The sequence below is a fragment of the Leopardus geoffroyi genome, chromosome D1 (assembly GCF_018350155.1).
Source record: "Leopardus geoffroyi isolate Oge1 chromosome D1, O.geoffroyi_Oge1_pat1.0, whole genome shotgun sequence".
NCBI lineage: Eukaryota > Metazoa > Chordata > Mammalia > Carnivora > Felidae > Leopardus > Leopardus geoffroyi.
This window is the reverse complement of record NC_059329.1, coordinates 59135108-59158259: the sequence shown is the minus strand read 5'-3', so window position 1 is coordinate 59158259 and position 23152 is coordinate 59135108. Positions and strand designations below refer to the sequence as shown.

General features: G+C 55.8%; 1 protein-coding gene across 3 annotated transcripts in view; it reads right to left on the bottom strand.

Moving 5' to 3' along the window:
- PDE2A (phosphodiesterase 2A) overlaps positions 1–23152 on the bottom strand; it is a 94538-nt gene that overhangs the window by 44779 nt on the left and 26607 nt on the right. Inside the window, exons 2-3 of one of the 3 annotated variants that reach the window (XM_045484133.1) lie at positions 21571–21643; positions 9789–9850 (exon numbers count right to left, since the gene is read on the bottom strand). In XM_045484133.1, the coding sequence (XP_045340089.1) occupies positions 9789–9850; positions 21571–21589 (81 nt within the window). In that variant the 5' untranslated portion in view covers positions 21590–21643. Of the gene's footprint in view, positions 1–9788; positions 9851–21570; positions 21703–23152 lie in introns of those variants that run through there. The other 2 variants (XM_045484132.1, XM_045484131.1) reach the window with 2 other exon arrangements.

Genomic DNA, 23152 nt, shown 5'->3' with positions numbered 1-23152 from the left:
CAGGTACTGCATTCATTTAGAAGTGCTGTTTCAATTTTTTAAATGTTTTTATTTATTTTTGAGACAGAGAGAGACAGAACATGAGCAGGGGAGGGGCAGAAAGAGAGGGAGACACAGAATCCGAAACAGGCTCCAGGCTCCGAGCTGTCAGCACAGAGCTCCACACGGGGCTCGAACTCACAGACTGTGAGATCATGACCTGCGCTGAAGTCGGACGCTCAACCGACTGAGCCACCCAGGCGCCCCCCCACCCCCACAGCTGTATTTTATATGTGAGGAGATTGAGGCTCAAGACATAAAATGACTTTTGCTAAAAGTCAGAGCCAGACAGGACTGTCTGACACCACAGCCCTTGCTCTTAACTGGTACCTGCTCTTCCTGCTGAACTGCTACCATCCTACCTCTGGGAAGCCTTCGTAGGGAGTTCAGAGAACGGAGGGGGCCTCATACCAACTCACACTTGGCCCAGACAGCATTTCGGTCCATACAGGGCATTTCTCCTCATCTACACTATGATGTCTGTCCTGTTTCCGATGGTCAGCAGCTGAGGCTGGGCTGATCCCACATGGATTCCACACACCCCCATTGCCCACAGCACACTCATGACCCCTTTCACTCCCATGCAGTGACCTGTTCTGTGTCACACTCATCACCCCAGGATGACACACAGAGACAGGATCACTGTCACTTGCACATGGCGTGTCTCACATACTCAGTGATTCAGTCATCCCATGGTTTCTACATTGTCACACATCACTGAGGGTCACAGGGCCACTCACAGTGAAACTATCACTGTACCCTCACTCAGGGTAGCCCATCCTCAGTGTCAGATACCATGTTCCCAATGCTCCACAGTGTCACCCTCATATAGTGTCAAACACACACTTCCAAGCTGGCTCTACGTTGCACTGTCACATTTCAGCATCAACTAGGACCTTCTGACATTTAAAAAAAAATCCACCTTTGGTGAAATGACATCATGTCTGGGATTTGCTTTAAAATACTTCAGTAAAGCAACCTATTGGATGAGAGAAAACATTTGCAAATCGTGTATCTGATTAGGGGGTAATATCCAGAATATATAAAGAAGTCCCACAACTCAACCACAAAATAAACAACCTGATTTAAAAATGGGCAAAGAACTTGAATAGACATTTTCTAAAGAAGACATACAAATGGTGAACAAGCACATGGAAAGATGTTTAACATCACTAATCATTAGGGAAATGCAAATCAAAACCACAGTAAGATACGACCTTTCCCCAGTCTTCCACCTGTTAGGATGGGAAAGAGAAAAGGAAGGAAGGGAGGGAGGGAGGGAGGGAGGGAGGGAGGGAGAGGAGCACCTGGGTGGCTCAGTTGGTTAAGTGTCTGACTCTTGATTGTTTCAGCTCAGGTCATGATCTTGTGGTTCCTGAGTTTGAGCCCCACACGATGGACTCTGCTCTGCACTGACAGTGCAGAACCTGCTTGGGATTCTCTATCTCCCTTCTCTGCCCCTCCCCACTCACACTCTATCTCTCTCTCAAAATAAATAAACATTTTTTAAAAAAGAAGAAAGAAAGAGGGGAAAGGAAAGGAAAGGAAAGAAGTGTTGGGGAGGATGTGGAGAAATTAGAATACTGGTGCACTGTTGGTGGGAATATAAAATGGCATAGCTGTTGTGGAAAACAGTATGGTGGTTCCTCAAAAATTAAAAATAAAGATTACCATATGATCCAACAATTCACTTCTGGGTATATATCTAAAAGAACTGAAAGCAGGATCTTGAAGAGATACTTGTACGCCCATGCTCACAGCAGCATTATTCACAATAGCCAAAAGTTGGAAGCAACGCAAGTGTCCATCAATAGATGAATGGATAAACAAAATGTGGCATATAAAAACAATAGAATATTAGTTAGCCTCAAAAAGGAAGGAAATGTTCATACAGCATGGATGAATCTTGAGGATATTATGTTGAGTGAAATACACCAGCCACAAAAAGATAAACACTGTATGATTCCACATATCGGAGGTACCTAGAGTAGCCAAACTCACAGACAGAAAGCAGAAAGATGGATTTCAAGAGCTGAGGGGATAGGGAGTTGTTTAAAGGGTAAAGGTTTCCGTTTTTCAAAGTGCAAAAGATCTGGAGAATGGTTGCACATCAACGTGAACATACTTAACACTACTGAAGGATACACTTAAAAATGGTTAAGATGGTAAATTTTATGGGGCTCCTGCATGGCTCAGTTGGTTAAGTGGCCGACTTCGGTTCAGGTCATGATCTCACGGTTCATGAGTTCGAGCTCCGTGCTGGACTCTGTGCTGACCGCTCAGAACCTGGAGCCTGCTTTGGATTCTGTGTTTCCCTCTCTCTCTCTGCCCCTTCCCTGCTCATGCTGTCTCTCTCTCTCTCAAACAAAACAAAACAAAACTCCAAAAACTTTATTAAAAGTATAGTAAACTTTGTTATGTATATTTCAGAATAATTAAAAGCAAAAAAAAAATACTTCAGGAAAAAAAAAGAAAAAAAAAGGGGGGGGGAGGGATAGATGTATTAAATGTGCCCAAATCTTGGTAACTGTTAGATTTGGGTGATGGGTATATGGCAAGTTTATTGTATTATTCTCCCCACTATTGTGTGTATTTTAAATATTCCATAATTTAAAAAGTTTACTTTCCCTTGACCTCACACCTTTTCCAGTGGCCACACCCCTTCATATTCCTTAGAGCCAAAGGTCTCCAAAGTATTGACTATGCTCTGTCTTCACCCCAGACTCAGCACCCACCCAGGCCTGCTGGCTTCGGGCCCCACCCGGTCACTGACTTGGTTCTTGTCAGGCTGACTAATGCCTGGACCCAGTCCTGCACTGTCTCCCCTGGCTACCTCACTCCACACTCTCAGTATCCTCCGCCTCCCTGGCCACTCCTCCTCTGTCTCCTTGGTGCTCCTCCTCACCTCCCAGGCCTCTAGCTGATGGAGTCTGCAGGTCTGGGGCCAGGGCTCAGTCCCCACCTCACTCTCCTTGAGCTCTCTCCCTAGGTCATCCTAGCCACACCTACTGCCCCCCAAATATATATCCCCAGCCTGGCCTCTGCTGCCCACTGGACACATTCATCTGGATGTTTGACTTCCGTCCAAAACAGATCTCTTAATTTCTTCTTCCTTGTCCTCTCTCATGCCCCTAACCTTGACCTCCCACTATTCTTCACTCATCTCAGTAGCGACTCTACTATCCATTACTTGGTTCCTCAAACCAGAGACCGGAAGCCACCGTCCACTTCTCCCTCCAGCTCATCCTCTCATTCATCAGCAAGTTCTGTCATCGCAGCCTCCCATGTACCTCCAAAGTTCATCCGTTTCTCTGCAATTCATCCGCATCCCCACAGCCCGGGCACCACTATCTCCTGCCTGGTGGCTGCTGCGGCCTCCAGTTTGTCTGCTCACCTCCTCTCTGCCCCTCCAACTCACACTCCAACTGCCCCACCCCACCCCCCCACCCCCACCCCCCCCGCCAAACACTACAGCTAGAGCAATCTCAAAATCATGCGTTAGACTGTGTCACTTCCCTGGCTGAACCCACCGGAGTCTTCCTGGGACTGTGTCATACACAGTGTCTTGTGGTCACGTTTCACATTATCACACATTCAGCCAACAGTGGACTTAGAGTCACTTAGTAACACTTGATGTCACTCCATGTCACACCCTTGGTTACACACTCAGCCTCACTATAGCATACGCTTGGGGGACACACTTGGTTTCACAATTCAGTGTCAGACACTTGAGCCACAAGGACCACACCTGTTATTGCACAATGTCATTCATCTGTGTTTACATATTTGACCCTTATGGTGTCAGAGCCTCAGCGTCACAGACCTAGTATCACTTAGCGTCATACAATCAATAGTACACAGTATCACAGCGTGGTCGGTGCCACATCCATGGTCTCAGAGTCTTTGATCAGTGGTGTCACACATTTGGTATCCTTTGGTGTTACACACTCAGTGTCACACTCAGTAACTCACTCACTGTCCACACGGTATCCCAAGATTCAGGTCACATACTCGATAACACATAATGTCACAAGATCAGTGTCACATATTCAGTAGAATACCCACTGCCCCACGATCAGCATCTCAGTGTCACCCTGGGTCCCATAAGCTTCCGCCCACTCCACCCCACTGGGCACAGTCGCCTGAGCTGCTGCCCCATGTCAAGGCTGTTTCCTGTTGTTGTGTTCAGAGTCCTTAGCCACTGCTTGTTCCTTCAAGGATTTCCTGTTGTCAGGGCCCCGGTCAGGCCTGGCCCAGCCTGGGACACACAGCCCAAAGCCCAAGGGCCACCCAGTGGGAACCCTGCGCCTCCTGCCGCCCATCATTCTGGTTGGGCCCTGTGGGATATTCCCCCCATTCAATCAACCTGGATTCCCCCACGTGTCTGGGCTCATGCCCTGTCCACTGAAAGGAGGCAGCCTCTGGGCCCTGCCCCACCCACTCCCAGGATGACCAGGAAGGGGACTCGAGGGCTGTCTGGAAGAGGTTGTCTACACTGATCTATGAGGCTCAGTCTGAAGCTGCTGGGAGCCGGAAGAGAAGGACAGAAGGTGGAAGAGGAGGACAAAAGCTTAGGGGGTTAGCGAATCAGGGAAGCCTTCCCAGAGGAAGCCAGCTGAGAGCTGGCAAATATGAAGACAAGAAAGAAAATGCATCTGAGGTGGGGGCACCAGACAGGAGCAAACACTTGGAGGTAGGAACCAGGAAGAGACAGGGCTGCTAGAGATGAAGACAAGAACATGGGAGACAGGCAAATTATGCTGTGGGATTTGGAGAAAAACAGACTTCTCTGCTATCCTTCCCTCCCCCCCACCCCCCCATTCCAGCATTTAGATTCTGGCTCCAAGAGGAGCCTCCGGGCACTCCCTTCCTGGCCCTGCCTTCGGCCCCGCAGACTGCCCCCCATGGCTGCCAGGCCCCCTCAGCTCCCTCCCGCCCCAGGCCAGCCTGCAGGAAGGACACAGGGAGGCCAGCACACGCTCCCCACACGGCCTGAGATAAATATTTCCCAGGAAACGGAACTTGTTCTCTCAGTGTTTACAGCCAAGGACCAGGCAGGGTGGTGGGGGAGGGGCCCGCCTGAGGAACCTCATTCTGGGGCTCACAGCATCTACCCCCAACACCACCTCAGACCTGCTGCGTGCCTCTGAGCCAGTCTCTGCCTCTCTCTGAGCCTCCATTCCAAGCCCTCAAGGGGGCTGACCTCGCTGGGCCTTGGCCTGCCTAATGCCCAGCACAGTCTGAGCTTATGTCTTTTCCGGGTGTAATATCCCTGGTACTTGATGCCTCCTCCTTCAGACTAGGCTTCTCGGATTGCAGGACCCATGCCTGCCCATCTCCACCTGGTCCTTGTTTGGGCGGGGGTGTGGACAAATGGATGGACAGACAGACAGACAGACTGGGTGGCAGCTGAGACCACCTCCCTGGCCTCAAGTCCCTACACAGCCCAAGCCTGTGCGGTCCAACAGGTGGGCACAGGCAGACGGCAGGGCCTCAGGGCCCCTATAGAGGCCGGATGCTATGGCCAACTAGCTGCAGGCAGCTCCCTTGGGGCCATGGGGCATCACTGAGGCCACTTAATCCTGACGTGGAGAACCCAGGAGGAGGCTGGCACACCTGCCAGTTAGGAGCACTCACTCAAGAATTTTAAACAGGCCAGAAAGTGTTGCCTGCTGGAAAGCAGCCCTTCCAGCTGCATCTAGGTGCTCCCTGCCCATTGCCTGGGCTCCACTGACGTGCTGGGCCTTCTCTCACGGAGACCCAGGGCATCCTGCCCACACGGCCTGGCCCCAGCGGCTCCTTCCATGTGTGAAGACTTTCTCAGCCCCCACAGCAATCTTACCTTACAGGATCACCCCAGCTCCTGCCTAGCCCTATGCCTAGTCCTGCCTATCACTAGCCTGCCACACTGGGCCCATTTACTCACCATTGGTGGCCTCAGCCTCACCCCAGACTCTGGGACCAAGCATTCCTCAGTCCAGGACCCAGGGGCAGAGGGGTTTTTGGATCTGGCTTCTCAGCACCAAGCCAGCCTCCCACAGTCCCCTCTGGGGCTGAGTCTTTGTTTCAGGCTCTCTATCTGCTTGTTCCCAGTCCTGGGCTGGACCTTGTTGTCCTCATGTAGTTTTCTCAAAAGCTGGCCACATGGACCTCTCTGACTATCTAGCTGATCTTTGGCTTCATCAGTCCACGGCCTTGACCCTCCCCATCCTTCAAAGTTCCAAGGCCACCTCCTCCAGGAAGTCTCCAAGACTCTCCCCAATCCAGCAATTGCCCTTTCTTGGAACTCCTCCAACACTGCACACAGCCATTCTCCTTTAATCTAGAAACATTAATTGAGCACCTACTATGTACGAGGCCTTGCCAGGTCCCATGCGGGCTCAGGAGAGACAAAGGAGACTCAGCCTTGGTTCCTATCCCCCATGTGTTTACAACTATGTGGGAAAGGATATGCAACCACATGGGCTAACAAGTTACCCAACTAGAGCTCAGGGAAGCTTGGGAGCTGTGAGTGCCCAGGAAAGAGGGGAGACTGACTTGACCTGAGTGGAGGGAGCAATCTGGGAGGACTCTACAGAAGAGGTGACCTCTAACCTGAGGCTTAAAAAGGGAGTAGGCAGAGAAAAAAGGGAAAAGCATTCCAGAGAAAGGGGTCGGTGCAAACAAAGGCAGGGAGGCCAGGAAGAGCTGGTGTCCTGGGGAGTAATAAAGACTGCCAAGTCCGGGAGCAAGGGGTAGCCCTGAGGGGGCCCAGCAGGCAGGGCCGACAATGCCAAGGGGTGTGGCCTCTATTTATCCCATGAGCAGCGACAGAGGAGCCAGTGCTGGGCAGAGCATTAGCGTGCTTAGTGTGGCTACCTGTGCCATTGTCTACGTCTGCCTCTCCCCCAGCCTCTGCCCTAGCTACTGCTCCCAAGATCCATCTGGGCCCCGAGAACCAGCACAGAGAGGGCATGGAACCAACGCGCTCAGTTCACTACTTGAACTGCCTCCACCCCAACATCCAGAGAGCAGTGGCCCTGGCCCTGAAGGAGGATTCCAGGCTGAGCGTGAAGAGCCCTCCCCCAAGCTGGCGGGTTGGCACAGGAGCCAGGGAGCCATCCCAAGAGGGTGTGCTGAACAGATGCCCGCCATAGGGATGGGTGCTGGCAGCCCTGCTCCCCTGGCTGTCAAGCTGCCAGTGCCAGGAGAACGTGCCGTGCCCACAGAACCTCCATTAACCCTGGCCCAGCCCCAAGGTGCACCCTGTCAGCCTAGGCCTGGCTCCAAGGATCTCACCCTTGTGGGAAGCAGGGAGGGAGCCAGCTCCCTCTAAGGACCTGCTGTGGGCCAGGCCCGGGCCAGGCAGCTCACACATACTTTGTAACATGCCCCAGCAGCTCTGCTGTGATTACGTCCAATAATGATGGATCTTTTTATCCCCTTTGACAGGTGAAGAAACTGATGCTCAGGCTGGTTAAGGGACTGGCCCAAGCTCACACTCTTAGAAAGCAGTGAAACTGGGACTTGGACACATGCCCATCTGACCCACAGTCAGTCTGCTAGATGAGGCCTTGTCTCTAGCTTCTACCCTGGCAGAGGGGGGGGGTCCTTCTCAGTCACCCCATCCTCTTCCCTCTTTCCGCCCCGCTGTCCCTGTAGTATGACCATATCCTAGGGTCCCTGCTCTCTCCGGTCCTGTCCTTTTTATGTTGGGGAGTGCCTGGCACTCTCTCCCAGCAGAGCTGAGCATGGGCCTAGGCACTTGGGATGGGGTGCTAACTGAGCCCAGAGATAGAGTAAGGCTCTGCCCAGAGGCCAGGCAGACAGCTGACATCTTCAGGGTGGATGTGAGACTGGGGGACAGGCCAGAGCTGAGAGCTGAGGGGCTCACAGCCTAAGACCCTCCCTCTGAGGGAGGAGGCAGCAGGACCCAGACAAAGGAAACGGGGAGACAGAACAGAAGCAAAGGGATCCAATGGGTATGATCGAGAGAGGCCTCCTGCTGGGGCTCGGTGGAGCTAGACAGGAGGGGCAGGACTTGCACTTGGAGGGAACTGGGCCCAGGCCTAGGCAAAGAGGGTGGTACACAGAGGTATAAATGAGGAGCCTGGGACTGGCTCCTTCCCCTGGGGCCTAGCTCCCAGCACCAAGGCGGGTCTCAGCTTCTCCAAAGCCGTGTCCCCCCATGGCTTCCTGGGAGGATGACAAATCCAGGCTTTCCTGGCAGGTGGTGGTGGCTGCTGAGACACTGCTGGCTCCCAGGAACACCATCTGTCCCAGCTCTGGGGGGGGGGGGGGGGGGGGGAGACCCTGCCCCATGGGGAATGCCATGATCATAAATAAATTAATAATGACTTTCTGGGTGCCCCCTCCTCTCTCCCTTTCCCAACTCCCGGCTGTAGGGACATTCTCAGGGCTTGGCCCCCACGTCCTGACAGTGAGTCCATGCTGAGCCCTGCTGTGCGCCAGGCCCTGTGTGGGCGTCTTCTTTCCCATGTTACCGGAGGGCAGGGAGAGAGCAAGTGGCGGGCAGGAGACGCATCTGGGATCCACACTCAGATCTGCCCCATTTGCTCACTGTGTGACCTCACTGGGCCTCAGCTTCCTCAAAGGAGAATAATAACAGCTGCTGTTTCACTGGGGGGTCATGAGGATTGAACAAGGAAGTGTGTCTAATGCTTCTGACACAGAGGAGGCTCCCCTTTCTCTTAGCCGGGCCTGGGTACAAGAGAAGGCTCATGCTGGTCTTGCTGCTCGGTCTGACGTTACACACAACCTTCCTCTGTGCCACTCCACCCAGTCTGCAGCCCACCCCATTTCTGCTGCTCAAGGCCCCTCCGAGCGCTGAATACTGCGAGGCACCCCAAAGGCATGGCCGGGGTGTGGATGGCATCCCTCACACCAAAGGAAATGCACTCACTGGACCCTCACCAGGCACCCTTTGGAAGGAGGTGGGAGACTCAGGAATGAAAAAGGCACAGTCCCCAGGCTAAGGAGCTCACAGTTCAAGGGGGAAGACCTACAGAGTCACATAATGGAGAAAATAGAGTGCTAATGGCACAGACACCAGAATGCCCCCGTCTGACTAGGCAGGAGAGCTCAGAGGAGGGAGCATGAGGGGCAGGGAGGGCTTCCTGGAGGAGGGGAGGCTAGAGCTGAGCCCAGAAAGATTTGGGAAGCTGAGGGAGAAGAGAGTGGCAGGAGTGGTTCTGGGGAGGCAGGACGGATAAATGGGGGACTGTAGCCTGGTGACGACTGCAGAGGGAGCAGGAGGATGGGAAGCATCGATTTTTGAGCAGAAAAGTGACAAATTCAGGTATGCGTGTTAGAAAGAGCCTCCTGGCAGCCACATGGAGAGTGGGGCAACTGAAAGCAGTGAGCCAGTGAGCCGTGCAGGGGAAAGATGACCAGTGCCGGACTGGGGCAGGCAGCAGGAGTGGAGAGGACGAGGGGAATTCAGAAAACACTTAGGGCAGAAAATCAACAGGGAATCATTGGGTGAGGGTGGGGAGGCCTAGGGAGGAGTCTGAAATGATTCCCCGGTGACTTGGGAGGAGGATGAATCCTCAATGGGAGAGCACCCCAGGCAGGAATAGGGCAAGGAAGGTGATCTTGGTGTGGGGTGACCCTAGGCTGGTGGGGGCAGGGGTGGGATTCGGCTCCAGCCTCCCAGTCCTCCCAGGGGTGGGGACAATGCTCAGACTGACCCCCAGTCTGTGCCCCCACCCCTCCAAGCCCACCCACGCCTCCCTCCACTGAGCTCTCACCTCCAGTCCGGCATCTCTACTCTCTGGGGGGACTGGCTTCTGTGCAAGTAGGTCCCAGCCGGCTGCAGAGACAAGAAGGCCAGGGGCTGAGGCTTGCCAGGCCTTCTCCCCTTCTTCCCAGCCTACCCCCGCCCACCCAGTCCCCAGCAGGCCCAGGGCTTCCTCTTCCCCACAAGTGGCCTCCTTTAGGAAGCCTCGCCTGATTTCACCCTGCTCTCCCCTCACCCTCCCTTCTTACTCCCTACTTCAGGTGGACACCTCTTCTCTGGGAACAGAGTCGAGCTCTTTCGTTCAACCAGGACCTCCTCAGGAGGGGAACAACCCCAGTTTCACCCTTTCTGACGCCTTCTCCACTTCCGCTTCTCTCCAGGAAACTTCACTACCCTTCTCTAATCCTCAGTTTCCCCATCTGCAAAATGGGGTTTGTCCTATCTAGCTCACACAGCCACGGGGTCGGGCTCCCAGCTGGTGCCCCAACCCTGGCCTGGTGCTCAGTCATCTGAGCTCTAGTCGGACCCCACAGCGCCTCATAATGCTGGCAGACACCAGGGGGCTGCTCAGCTCACTCATTCTCCAGGAGCCTACCACCCAGGTGGCCTCCAGAAACCCCAGCCTCTCGAAGGCACTGCCCAGGGGCTGGCTGCCCCTCCCCACCCCCACCCGACAAGCACACCCAAGCATTGGACAGGCACAGGCGGCGGGATATTCTGAGCCTGGCTTCCTTCCAGTCAGCTGCTGGCCGCCATGCCAGCCTGGCGCAGGCGCAGGGGCTGATTTGATTTGGCAGCTTTGGAAGCGTGTGGTGGGGACGGGAGGGGGAGAGGGATGAGACACCCATCTCTGCTAGGAAATAAACAGCTTGGGCGCTCAGCGAGCTGGGGGGAGGGCACAGTCTGGCATTGGTGGGGGGGTTCTGCATCTCCTCCCTGGTGGTCCCCTCTTCTCATCCAGGTTCTGGATGTCTGCCCATGACTGTTGGAATTTATGGCTTTCCTTGGGTCACCATGGGGGTGACAGGAGCTGCACCTGGTATGTGGATACTTGTGGTGTGGCTGTGGCAGGTTGTCTGTTTGTCCCACATGTCCCCGTGTCCTATGGGATCTCCCAGCTCAGCCATGCCTGAGTGTCGCCCAGGAAGACTGGGTCTGCGTGTGGAGCGGTGGTCTAGATGTGGCCATCTCCACGGGTGACTATTGTCCGCACGGACTGACTGCAGCCCAGGGTGTGATGAGGTCACCCATGTGTGCGAGTCTACTATAGGGCATTGGTCCCGGCCTGTTCCTTCCCTCTGTGCGATGACCCTGCTAACCCGGCCATGTCCGGCAGAGGAAATGACAAGGGCTGAGCTAAATACCTAACCCCAAGCCCATCCCTTTTGTCCACAGGCCTCAGCCTTCTTTTCCACCCAGGCCTCCGATGGTCCACCCGCTGTATTACCCTGGGCCAACTCTCTCTCCCTCCCGTGACAGGAGGCAGTGCTAGTTATGATTCTCCAAATACTCTCCCGCCTCTCTACCCCTCCCTGGAGAGGCCCCTGCTCTCTGGCTCCCCAGCACCAGCTGCCAGCATGGGGAAGGGAGGCTGGAAAAGGGGAGTCTCAGCAACGCATTCACAGCTCCTCCATAATCCCACCCAGCCTCAGTGTTTACCACACCCCTGCCTACCCCCCAGGCAGGGAGGTCCAGCTCACCCCTCCTGGGAGTCTGCAGCACCCATTATTATGCTGCTGACACCCTGGGGACCTGGGCTTCACAACCTCCAGTTAGAGAACTGCTGAGTGGGATCGTGGTTATGATTCTCTGACCTCTACGCTGACAGGTCAAGGCTGTGGGGTCAGACAAGGACCCTAGTCCTAAGAGTTGTGCCCCAGACACCAGCCAGGAGGTTAGGGTAGGGTGGAGCCTGCTTTGGGGAAGACACAATGTCTCATCTGTCACGGCCTCCTCATTGTCCCACTGTCCTCTGGGGACCTCAAGGCTCTCCCCACCCAGCCACAGGAAGCTGAGCCCCTCTTGGAGACAGAAGGAAGGGACACTGAAGGAAGGGCTTTAGGACTAGGAGGAGACTCACCCATGACCTTGGGATCACAGTGGAGGAACCTAGGATCGTAGAACCCAGCTGTCATAAAGAGGCTAGTGAGATGGAGACAATATGCAGAGAGGTCCTGGAGGGCTTCCTAGAGGAGGTGTGTGATGCCTCACAAGAAGAGAACACCAGGTTCCAGAACAGCCTCCTAACTATGAGATATAGGTTTTCACCTGGGACTTATATGTTCTCATGTATGCACTTGCACGTGTCTGTGTGTCCGTGTGGGCATGGGTGTCATCCCAGTCACGGAGTCCTGAGCTCCAGTCTATGTCCCGAGGGCAGGTTCTGCCCAAGGTAGGGGTCAGCTAGGCGGCAGGCACAGGGGCAGACAAGACAGTAGTCTGAGTAAAGAAGAGGGATGACAACTCAGGGCTGAAAGAGAAGCCCGATGTGGGTCATGACCTGAGTTCACACCCTAGCCGCCTGACACCGAGGGCAGTGTGCTTCCGTGACGCGGGCCCAGCATAGGACCTTCCCTCTCTGAGCTACTTTCCTCTTCTGAAGAATAAAAGCATGGGACTCGATCTCCTAGGGCCCGTCCAAGTCTAACGATCTTTGGAGGGAGGCTGACACACACATGCAGCCAGCCAGAGATGGAGACTTGCAGGGTGGGGAGAGAGCCCGAGTGAAGGGGCAGGAGTGCCCAGGAGGCTCACTGTGGGTCGGGTGGCTGGGGACCCTATCCTAAGGGCCAAGACAGGATGCGGTAGACAATGGAACCTTGGGGATGACAGGGAGCAGCTGCCGCCACCCTACCTGCCTTCTGGCCTGTGGGAGGAGAAAGATGGAGGAGTGATCGACAAGGGCTCTGCCCCCTAACAGGAGTCCTGCCTCAGCTCCTGTTCCCCAGGTGTTACAGGGGAAAGGGGGAAGCTGCAGACAATGGGGAGCACCCAGGACTGGGAGTCAGGAAGCTGGGTTTCAGGTCCTGCTCTGCTGTGCGACCTGGACCAGCTCCTGGTCTCCCTCACCTGATCTTTGAGCCCACCATGCTGGGACTCCTGCAGCGGCACCAGGCTTCTGAGGAACCCAGTCGGAGCGAGCTCTCTAGAGGCCAAAGATACTTCTCTCCTGCCTAGGGGATCGCCCCCACCCAACTCTGGCACAGGTGCTGAGACAAGTGCAGAAGCCAAGAGGTAGCAAGCCACCCGGCCTGTGCCACAAGGGAGCACCCACCGGTCATCCATCTCCAGGCGACTTGGCCTGGGACCTCCCTTCCTTAAGCTCTTCTCACAGCCACCTCCAGGGCACAAGCGGGGTCCTCCCTCCTTGGCCTGTGCTCAACAGATGCTGATGGGTCACCAGCCAATGCCCACACTGCTCCTCTGGCTGCCCTGGCCTCTGCCCCAGTCGGAGGCCCTTTGTACTTGGGGCCCTCACAAGCAAGTGTTCGTGCATTTCCACGTCTGTGTCCAGGAAGTGTTCATGTCCTGTTTTCCCCCTCAGGCCAGGGTTGGTGGGGACGGGGGGTAGGTGGTAAGCAGGCCTCTCCTTCCTCCTCTGTCTGTCGACATTTCTGCCCAGAGACTTTAGTGGCTGGGAGGAAAGGGCACTCCTCTCTCTGCTATAATCCGAAATAGTTGAAGGATGGAGGCAGGGGGATGAAGGAAATGACCCCTTATCCTGCAAGCTTAGGGAGTGGCAGATCTCACACGTGCGCAGACATCACTTCTGTTGGGGCAGGAGAATCTGCCCATGTGACCCAGGTGGAGAGGGGTCTGGGTCCCCCAACACCGGCTCAGCCCTCCTCCCCTCTCACTGGGGGTGGGGCCACCCTCCATCCTGAGCTGTCTCCATTGCTTCTCCTTATGTTTTTAATAACCTAACATCGACATTAACAAGGAAGGTGGTTGCAGCTCTTCCCAGCAGCCCCATTTAGAATCATTGAATCATCAAATCATCAAATCCTAGAATCCTGGATTCACAGAATGCCTGTCTATTTGGCTCCTGGAGTCTCAGCAACTTCAAGTTGCAGAATGTCGGAATCACACAACCCAGCTTGCACACAGCTCTGTCTGGAAGCTAAGAGTCATGGAAGGCTAGAAGCCCACAAACTGACACTGCCGGATTCTTGGAGTCATGCATCCCTAGAGCTGGTGTTCATACACTCCTTGGAGATACTACCCCTACTTCCTTCTTCCTGCCCACCTCCCCCCCCCCTCCGCACCCCCCCCACCCGCCGTGAGAAAACGCAGCCCAGAAAATGGCCTCCTGCAAGATGACCGGAGAGTCCAAGCCAAGCAATGCCCACTCCTGAGATGGCAAAACGGGACCACAACATTCGGGTGTTCCAGAAATGGTGTCACTTTTACATTAGGAAATAGCTGTGTTTATGCTGGAGTGGGGCCGCTCTGTGAGTTTTGCTCACTTCCCCTCATGCCCCCTCCTGGCCCTCCCCCAGTCCTCCTGTGCCCCCACACCACCCCCACTGAGCACTGTAGCTGAGTATCTCTCAGCCCCCTCACCCTCCTCCAATCTGGGTGCAACTCTCTCGCCCATCCCTCCTCTAGGTCTACACCTGGGCCCCCTAAATAAAGACAACCACAGATGGGGCCAACTCCTTCAGGGTGGAGGACAGGAAAAGCAAAAGGCCTGCCACCTGAAGCTAACAGCCAGAGGGCGGGCTCCCCAGAGGAGGTGCCTTGAACTCAAGACTGGAAGCCTGGGGGGAGGGGGGGGAGGGAAGGGGGGGCTGTTGGCCACCCCTGAGGCAGCAGCAGCTTCAGGGGAGTCTGATCTGAAGTGGAGGGAAGCAAATGAGACCTACGTTTGATATTAGATCCATCAAGTATGTTTAGCATTTTCATAAATTTACATTTTAACTCATTTTGGAATGTGCTCATACAGTTTTGGATTTGAATTTTATTAAATATTACGTTTCACAGATTGTTTTAATTTTTGAATTCTGAACACTCTTTGCCCAGGGCAGTTCCCGAGTCCCCACACTCCTGGAGAGGATGCTGCAGCTCCGAGTGGGGGCCAGGTCTCCTGGTCTCTGCTTAGCCTCCAAGCTCCTGACCTGGGAGACCTTCCTGAGACCTTTCAGTCCTTAGAGGACCCTGACACAGGCCCAGGCATCTGCCCTCACGCCCAGTCTTCCCTCAGGAGCCCAACCAGACATGCAGGGAGGTGCTCCCTCTCTTTCTACCTCCATAGCTGAGCGGCTCCCTCTTCACCCCTCGAAGGTCTGTCTCCTCCCCTCCATCCTGGCCATCTTCCTGCCCATGCCTCCTCGCCCTTCTCTGGACCACACTGCACCAGCCTCCAGCAAGGCCAACCCAGCCTCCTGCCGCACCCCTTCCGTGAGCTCTCCAGCCATGGCCCAGGTTTCCTAATAAGCAGGTCTGAGCAGTCCCTGCCCTGCTTTCAACTCCCCACCTAGTGCCCAGTTCCTTCTGGAAAAAGTCCATAAATCCCTTCACTTGGGAGTCCTGCACAATTTGGCCCCTGCAGACATCACCAGCCTTGTCACCAGCTTCACACACACACACACACACACACACACACACACATACACCAGATCCCACCCTAGGACTCGGCCACCCTGGCAGTCCAGGATCCAGCTACACAGAACTACAGAACCACACTTCCTTCCCTCGGTCTGTCACCAGCAAGGCTTCACGTGTGCCATTCACTCCTTCTCTCTGTCCAGAACTTTCTCCTAGTTCATCTCTTAACTCTCAGATTAGATATGTTTCCTCCTGGAAGCTCCCCAACTTGCCCCTCCCTCCTACTCTGGGCTGAATCAGGGGTTGCTGCTCTGTCCCACCATGGCCTCCTACTTTCTCTCCAGCACTGCCCTCACCACACCACCTACCAGCATCAGTCTTTGTGCCTCCTCCCCGACCCCATCACCTGGCTGCCATCAGCCCTCGTACCTAGGTGTGTTTACCTGCCATGGGGCAGACACATGGTTGCTCAGACATGGGGCAGTGTGTGGCAGAGCTTTAAAGTCCACACTGTGCTCACTTCTACCTCCCCTCTCTGTTGGACACATAGTAGGTACTCACTAAATGTCCCCCTAGGAAGGCCTGGCAGTATATAGTGTGTGGCATGGACAGGCAGGCTGGGGTGCTTAGGATAAGTGAGAGTCCCTGGGTTGGGCTGGGGACTTCTTGGAGGAGGCATCCGGGAGGATCCTCCAAGTGCTCAGCCTTTTTTTTTTTTTTAATTTTTTAACATTTATTCATTTTTTAGATACAGAGAGACAGAGCATAAGCAGGGGAGGGGCAGAGAGAGAGGGAGACAAGGAACCCAAAGCAGGCTCCAGGCTCTGAGTTGTCAGCACAGAGCCCGATATGGGGCTTGAACTGATGGACTGTGAGATCATGACCTGAGCCAAAGTTGGAAGCTTAACTGACTGAGCCACCTAGGCGCCCCTTTAAAGTGTCAGTCTTTTTTTTTTTAAATTTTTTTAATGTTTATTCATTTTTTAGAGACAGAGAGAGACAAAGCATGAGTGGGGAGGGGCAGAGAGAGAGGGAGACACAGAATCTGAAACAGGCTCCAGGCTCTGAGCTGTCAGCACAGAGCCCGACACGGGGCTCGAACTCGGGAACTGTGAGATCATGACCTGAGCTGAAGTCGGACACTCAACCGACTGAGCCACCCAGGTGCCCCGAAAGTGTCAGACTTAAGACAACAATTGAGGACAGGCCACAGGAAGTTCCCAGCCCAGACTTAGGGCCATCAGAGTGAGAGCAAAGTCTGCAGTGAGGGAGATGAAGCAGCCAGGGTCCAGGCCAGGGTTGCTGGAGGCCCTACAGGTGCATTCAGAGAAGGCTTCCAGGAGGAGGGGCTGCTTCTGGCTGGTCTGGGGCAGGGAAGAAGGTGGAGATGAATCAAGTTGGAGAAAGTGGTGAGACAGAGAGGTTGTTCAGAAAGCTCTGTCTCTTCTTGTCCTTTAGCCCTGAGAGGAAAAGGATGCGGGAGGCGGATGGGCAGGAGGAGCGAGGAAGGCTGGGGCAGAATGGAGATAACATCCGTGCTGACACCAGGGCCGGGGTGGGTATGGATGGCTGGGGCTGGCAGGGAGCATGTCCCCAGCTGTGGCTGGGAAACGTTTCCTGTCTCCTTTGCAGGGGGGTCATTAATAATCGTTCACCCGCCACAGGCAGCACGGAGGCCAGCCAGGGAGCTGCATGGTGCTGGGGCTGGAGTCCAGCCTGCTGACCAGTAGAGCTGCTTTCTGGGAAATAGAAAATTGCTGTGTTCTGTCACCTTGCTGTGAAACCTGGACAAATCACCCGACCTCTCTGGTCTCTGAGAACACTGGCAATAGGAGGGTCTAAGAAGGAGACTTCCTAAAATCCCCTCCCTGCTCTGGGCTTCGGTTTTTCTGGACGGCACATGGGCTGCCAACCCCACAAGGGTATGTGGACATCTGATGATCGATGTGGCCATCTGCACTGTGCCGAGCCCAGCTCAGGACACGCGGGATGGGCAGACCTGGCCCAGCTTCTGAAGAGCTCGCATTCCGGTGAGCCCAACACCATGGGGTGCACACCTGGAGCCTCACAGAATCAAGTGTACATCAGGCCGGGGTAACACAGGAGGGAGGGTCATGTGCCCAGGGCCTAAGGGGCCGACAGTGTGGCCGAGCTGGGAAGATGGGTTTTCTCAGGCAAAGGACCCGGGAGCCCCAGGAAGTCTGTTTGGTCACTGCTGTGACCCCAGCACTTAAGTGCCTGCCTAGTGTGTAGCAGGTGCACAATAAATGCTTTAGACAAGTGAAATGAGTCAATCTGTTAGATCAGACTTCTGTGAAAGGAGGTTGGAATCTGGAAAGAGCTGCCTAAAAGATGATGATGACGATGACGATCATTCTGGCCAAAGACAAGGGGAAGGGAAGAGGTGATGTGAAAGCTCGAGAAGGCTGGAGGCCCAGGGATGGCCATCCAAGGCTAGACAGTATTGCTTGGGAAGGATCAAATGCCGTCAAGATGTGTTTTTCCAGTTGAATTTTCCAGTTGAGAATCTTCCTCGGCCCCAGGCCACATTTCTCTGCCTACTCAACACCCCCATCAAGGCCCAGCTTATTAAGCCCACTCACCGCAGAGAGCCTTTTGGAGGGTGATGCTGGGGCGCTGCCCCCAGCCACCTCCCCTGACTGACTCTGGTAGCCTCTGTGCTTCCAACTGCCAGGAGCCCTGGCCTTTCATCCTCTCAAATACCTGTCAGCAGGCTGCCCACTAAGGTTTCCCCGTTGCTTTCTCTGGAGGGTGTGACCTGGGTCCTCCTCCTGACTGGCATCTCCCCTATCAGACTAGAGAGTCCCCAAAGTGTCACCAGGCTTCCTTTCTCAGATAAGGGTCTCTGTGAGGGCAGGGACTCTTCCTCCTGTCAGATGGGAGGTCAACAAAAGGAGATACATTGAGGCCTTCCTGGTTGACCCCCAGACCAGTAGGGACACTCCCTGAGGGCCACACAGAGAAGGGAAGAGGAACAGGCTGGCAGGCAGAAGAGGGCCCCTGACTCTTCAGCATCCTGGAGACACGTGAGCCAGAAGGGGTACTGGGCCATCCATGGGACTAATCCCTCATGGTGGCAAACTCACCCAGAAACCATTCCTGGCCCAAGCCCGCTCTTTTTTTATTTTTTTATTATTTTTTTAATGTTTATTTATTCTTGAGAGAGAGAGACAGAGACAGAGTGCAAGCAGGGGAGGGGCAGAGAGAGAGACACACATAGAATCGGAAGCAGGCTCCAGGCTCCGAGCTGTCAGCCCAGAGCCCGACACGGGGCTTTAACCCACGAACTGTGAGATCACGACCTGAGTCAAAGTCAGATTCTTAACCGACGGAGCCACTCAGGCGCCCCTCAAGCCTGCTCTTGAGCCAAGAAGGCACCACTGGGGATGCCACCCGGGCCTCACGGCCTGTGCCTGAACCCCTCCCCGCTGTGGAGCATTGTGAGGTGGTAGTAAACACAGTGACCCTGCAACACGTGCATCCTCTCCCCGCCCTCCTCATATCCCAGCCCAAAACACGACACAGACCAAGAGGAAAAGAACAAAGGTTCCCAGACCACAACATCACCCGCCGCCTGCCTGTCCAGCGCCTGCTCAGCCGGAAACCCAAGACAAAGGCCTTGGTCAAAGTGAGGAGGATGAAGGGCAAAGGGTAGAGGCAGCTTAGCTTGGGGTGGGCCATGAGAGGACGTCACTGGGCATCTCTGGGGACCTAACTGGGAGGGGAGCAAGGACAAGATGGCAGCGAAGCCCTCCCTGCACACACACGCACACCCTTCCACGAACATTTATGGGACACCTGCTGTATCCCCCACGCCCCAAACATTGACTGCCTCGTCCCTCAACCCACACACCGTGTGCACACACTTCCTTACCCCCTGCAGCACATTCCACAGCCCTTAACACTGCCTCACCCCACACACACATCGCTAGCTCACTGGACACCCTTTCCACACTCCTCACCACACACCACACATAAACAGCTCACAGGGAGAAAAGATCACATAATCCACGCGTCACACTGAAAAGTCACACAGCTCACACACCCACACCTCACACCACACTCACACTCAGCCTCCCACCATGCACCTCACACACCCCACACTCACCTCCCCAACCACAGGCACACACACACATCCAATTAAATTCAACACACACACCATCTAGACGAGACACACCCTGCATAGATAATGTGCACGCCTAATGTCACATGTTTGTGGCCACACACAGCCCCTCGGCATACACAATCCTGCCTGCACATTGCCTCCTCCCCCCCATGTGCATGTGGGCGCGCGCACACACGCGCACACACACACACACACACACAGTCAACCAGCCCCTTGCCTGGGACTCCTCGGCCCTGGCTGCTGCACTCTCCCCTACCCAGAGTTGCACAAACAGCCATCACACGGACATATGATGCTCAAACACCAACACACAGGTCCTAATACATTTCCCAAGCAAGCCTAGGATGTACCACAGAGAGTCTAAGCCACCTAGGCTGTGAACACACTCGGGCACACACAACTCCCCCACCCCCACTCCCCTCCACCACGACGTCCAATGAAACCCCTTCATCAGGCCCCCACAGTGGCTCTTCTGGGATACACACAAGAGCCAATAACATACGCAACCACACACACAATCCCCCAGGCAGGCTGCCCCTACAACAACTCCACCCCACGGAGACAGACACACCACATACACACATGTCTCCTACACATACAACACTCATGCACACGGCACCACTCCACACTCACAACGCAACCATCCTAGCCATGCACGGCATGTAATGACACACACTCACAATCTTCACACTCACCATAAGCCCCCACAAATCCCCCCCAAATAATACCCCTGGTGGTGCCACACACAATATTACATGACACATCACACATGACCACACACAAGGCACACCCAACACATGCAACGTGGGCCATCCTACACAAATACATACATCTCAGACTCACCCAGTCCTGGAACCCTCCCACCACAGGTAACTGACACCAGATTGCAGTCTACTCCCCTCTCTCCAATCCCACACCCCCAGCTGCTCCCAGTCAAGACCAGGACAGTGGGGATGGGGGGTTTACAAGTTATGAACCCCAGTGCCACTGCACAATCCCCACCCACCTTAGATCCCTGGGCACCACCCAATGGCTGTACCCTCCATGTTTAGCCCCTTCTACGAGCGCCCACACCATGCCATGCCTGACAACATGGGGCAGGTGGAGGTCCTACAGACACCAGCCCAGCACTCTGAGCCTGCCCCTTCCTCACTGGAAAGCAGAGGCAGATATAGGGGGAGGGCATGATCACAGAGTGAGACCCTAGAACAAAGACAGAGACCTAGAGAAATAGAGGGGACAAACTGAGAAAGATGAACAGGGCAGAGGGGACCAAGAAAGAGACATGGAGGGGCAGAGAGAGAGGAGGCCCAGAAGGACTCGGAGAAGCCAGGGGAGAAACCAGAGAATAAAGTGGGACTACTACACCTGGAGAGAAACAAGAGGAGAGGGTGAGACCCCTAAAAGACTAGGGGACCTCCTACATAGAAGGGAGGGAGGGAAGGAAAGCAGGAGGCAGGTGGGAGGGGGTCCTGCAGAGAAAGAGACAAGCTATGAGGAAAAGCTGCGTTTTGACCCTGGGGTAGGGTCCCAGGTGAGGATCAAAGTCCAGATGCTGGAGTGGGAATCTGGATGGGGGCACAGACGAGGTTGTGGAGTAGAGGTTCAGGGGTTGGGATGAGGGGGAGCACTGAGGGGGAGTCCTGGCTGAAAGCTGAGGGTTCAGGTGTTATGGGTGTACCCGGAGTCTGAAATATGTAGTGGGTGTTTGGGGATTGGGGCAGGGGTCATCCGTTGATCTGGGAGGCAAGGGGTTCCAGCTTTAAAGAGCTCTCGGTGGGGACTGGCGCCCGGCTGGGGTCCTTCTGTGAACTCCCTATTGGGAGTTCAGTGCTTGGAGTGGAGTCCCAGATCCGAAAGGGGATCAGAGTCTGGGGTGAGGTTTCAACTGTGAGCTGGGGATTCAAGGGCTCTGGGTATGGGCTGCAGTCCCAGCACAGGAGTGGAATTCAGAGCTAGGGGAGGGGGCCCCACCTTGAGGAGGGTTCAGGGGCAGAGTGGACCACGGAGCCGGCGCCTGCACTCTCCGTGGAGGACCCAGCCAGGCGCTCGCCCGGCACCCCGTCCTCCTCGTGCCCAGTGCTGGGGGCCCCCCTACCTGCAGGCTGTCGGCGCATGGCTGCGGCGGCGGCGGCGGCTCGTCCGGCTTGAGGAAGACCTGCTGGCCCCGCCTGAGGAATTGGACAACAGCGATGAGGATGTGGTGCAACACCAGGACCATGCTCGCAGCCGCCCGCCCGCCCGCCGGCCCGGCCGCTGCGCTCGGTCAGCGCGTCCGCGACAGCTCCGCCGGGTCCGCGCGAGGGTCCGCCCCGGCCCCGCCCCGGCCCGCCCACTCCCCGCCCCCGACCGCGCAGCCCCGCCTACCCTCCCGCCACCGCGGGCTGCACCTCTCGGCTAGTCGGACGTGCGGACCCCCCTGGGCCCCCCCCCCCCCCAGCTCTCACCTCCCTTCTCTCTCTGCTCTCAAGACTCTTCCAGCTGGTCCGCTATTAGGATCGCCCACCAGGTAGCCGGTTCTCAGCCTCCGCTCCCTCCTCTGGCCCCTCGCCCCTACTGTCGCTACCTCGTCTCTCAGAACCTCTCTCTTCAGATCACATCCTCTTCCCCCACTTAGAAAGTCCTGGGGCCCGGCCAGAGCTCCAAGCCAGAGACCAGCGCAGTGACGGGAGGGGCGGAGAGGCGGGGGATAGGAGGCTAGGGGCCGCTGACCCGATGCCAGGAGCCGCGGGCTGACTCCTCTTCAGGAGAAATGGGGAAGTCGGGGAGAATTTTAGAGGTCGCCCAGCGACGGACAGGCCTGGGGGGCAATAGCCAATCTGTGCGGGGGACACGTGCGCACGGACACACGAGCGCACACACGGGCAGGCGCACCACTCCTGAGTGCGGGGTAGGGGCGCCGGGCCCCCAGCACCGGACGGGCAGGTCTGCGTTGGCGTCCCCGGAAGCCGGAGATGGTGCAGGCCCCTGGGCCACACAGTTCCCAGTTCGGCGGTGGGACCCGCGCGTCCGGAGCGCAGTTCTCCGCAGCGCGGCCTCTGTGCTCAGGCGCCTGCGGCAGCCGTGACGCTTCTACGCCCCCTGCTGTCCTTTCGCGGCAGCGCCGCCTGGGCCTATTTGCCATCTGCGGGGCGAGGGAAATGGGGGCGGGCAGAGGGAGGAAGGATCACCTGGGCCAGCTCCCTGCTTGGACCCACTACTTCCTCGCCTCCATTTAGCATGAGATCCGCTGGGGTGGTAGGACGTGTCTGGACTAGAGGGTGCGCTTTGGATCATGCCAGGCCTTTGCCGGCGACTTGCTGCTTGACCTTGGTCAGATTTCCTCCCGTTTGTGGGCCTCAGTTATCCCATCTCTTTCACAAGACTGCCAGGACAGTCAACCCCGACAATGGTGGGAAGTCAGCCAGTCTCCCGACAGTCCTTGCTGTGGACTGACCTGAATCCTGACCGCTGCACTGCTGGTCCCTTTCTCTGCAACACCCCCCTTCCCCACTTGGAGGGTGACTCAGTGAGCCCCCAGCCTCCCCTCCTCACTGGGCTGATTCATCTGGGCCCTTTCTCTCTGGGGAGTGATTTCCTCAACGTTGAGTCACTGAGCCCAGTCCTGGACACAGTCCAGGCACCTGGCACACAGGCTGGGCGGAGCCCTGGCTGTGCCATCAGCTCAGGAAGAGGCCCTC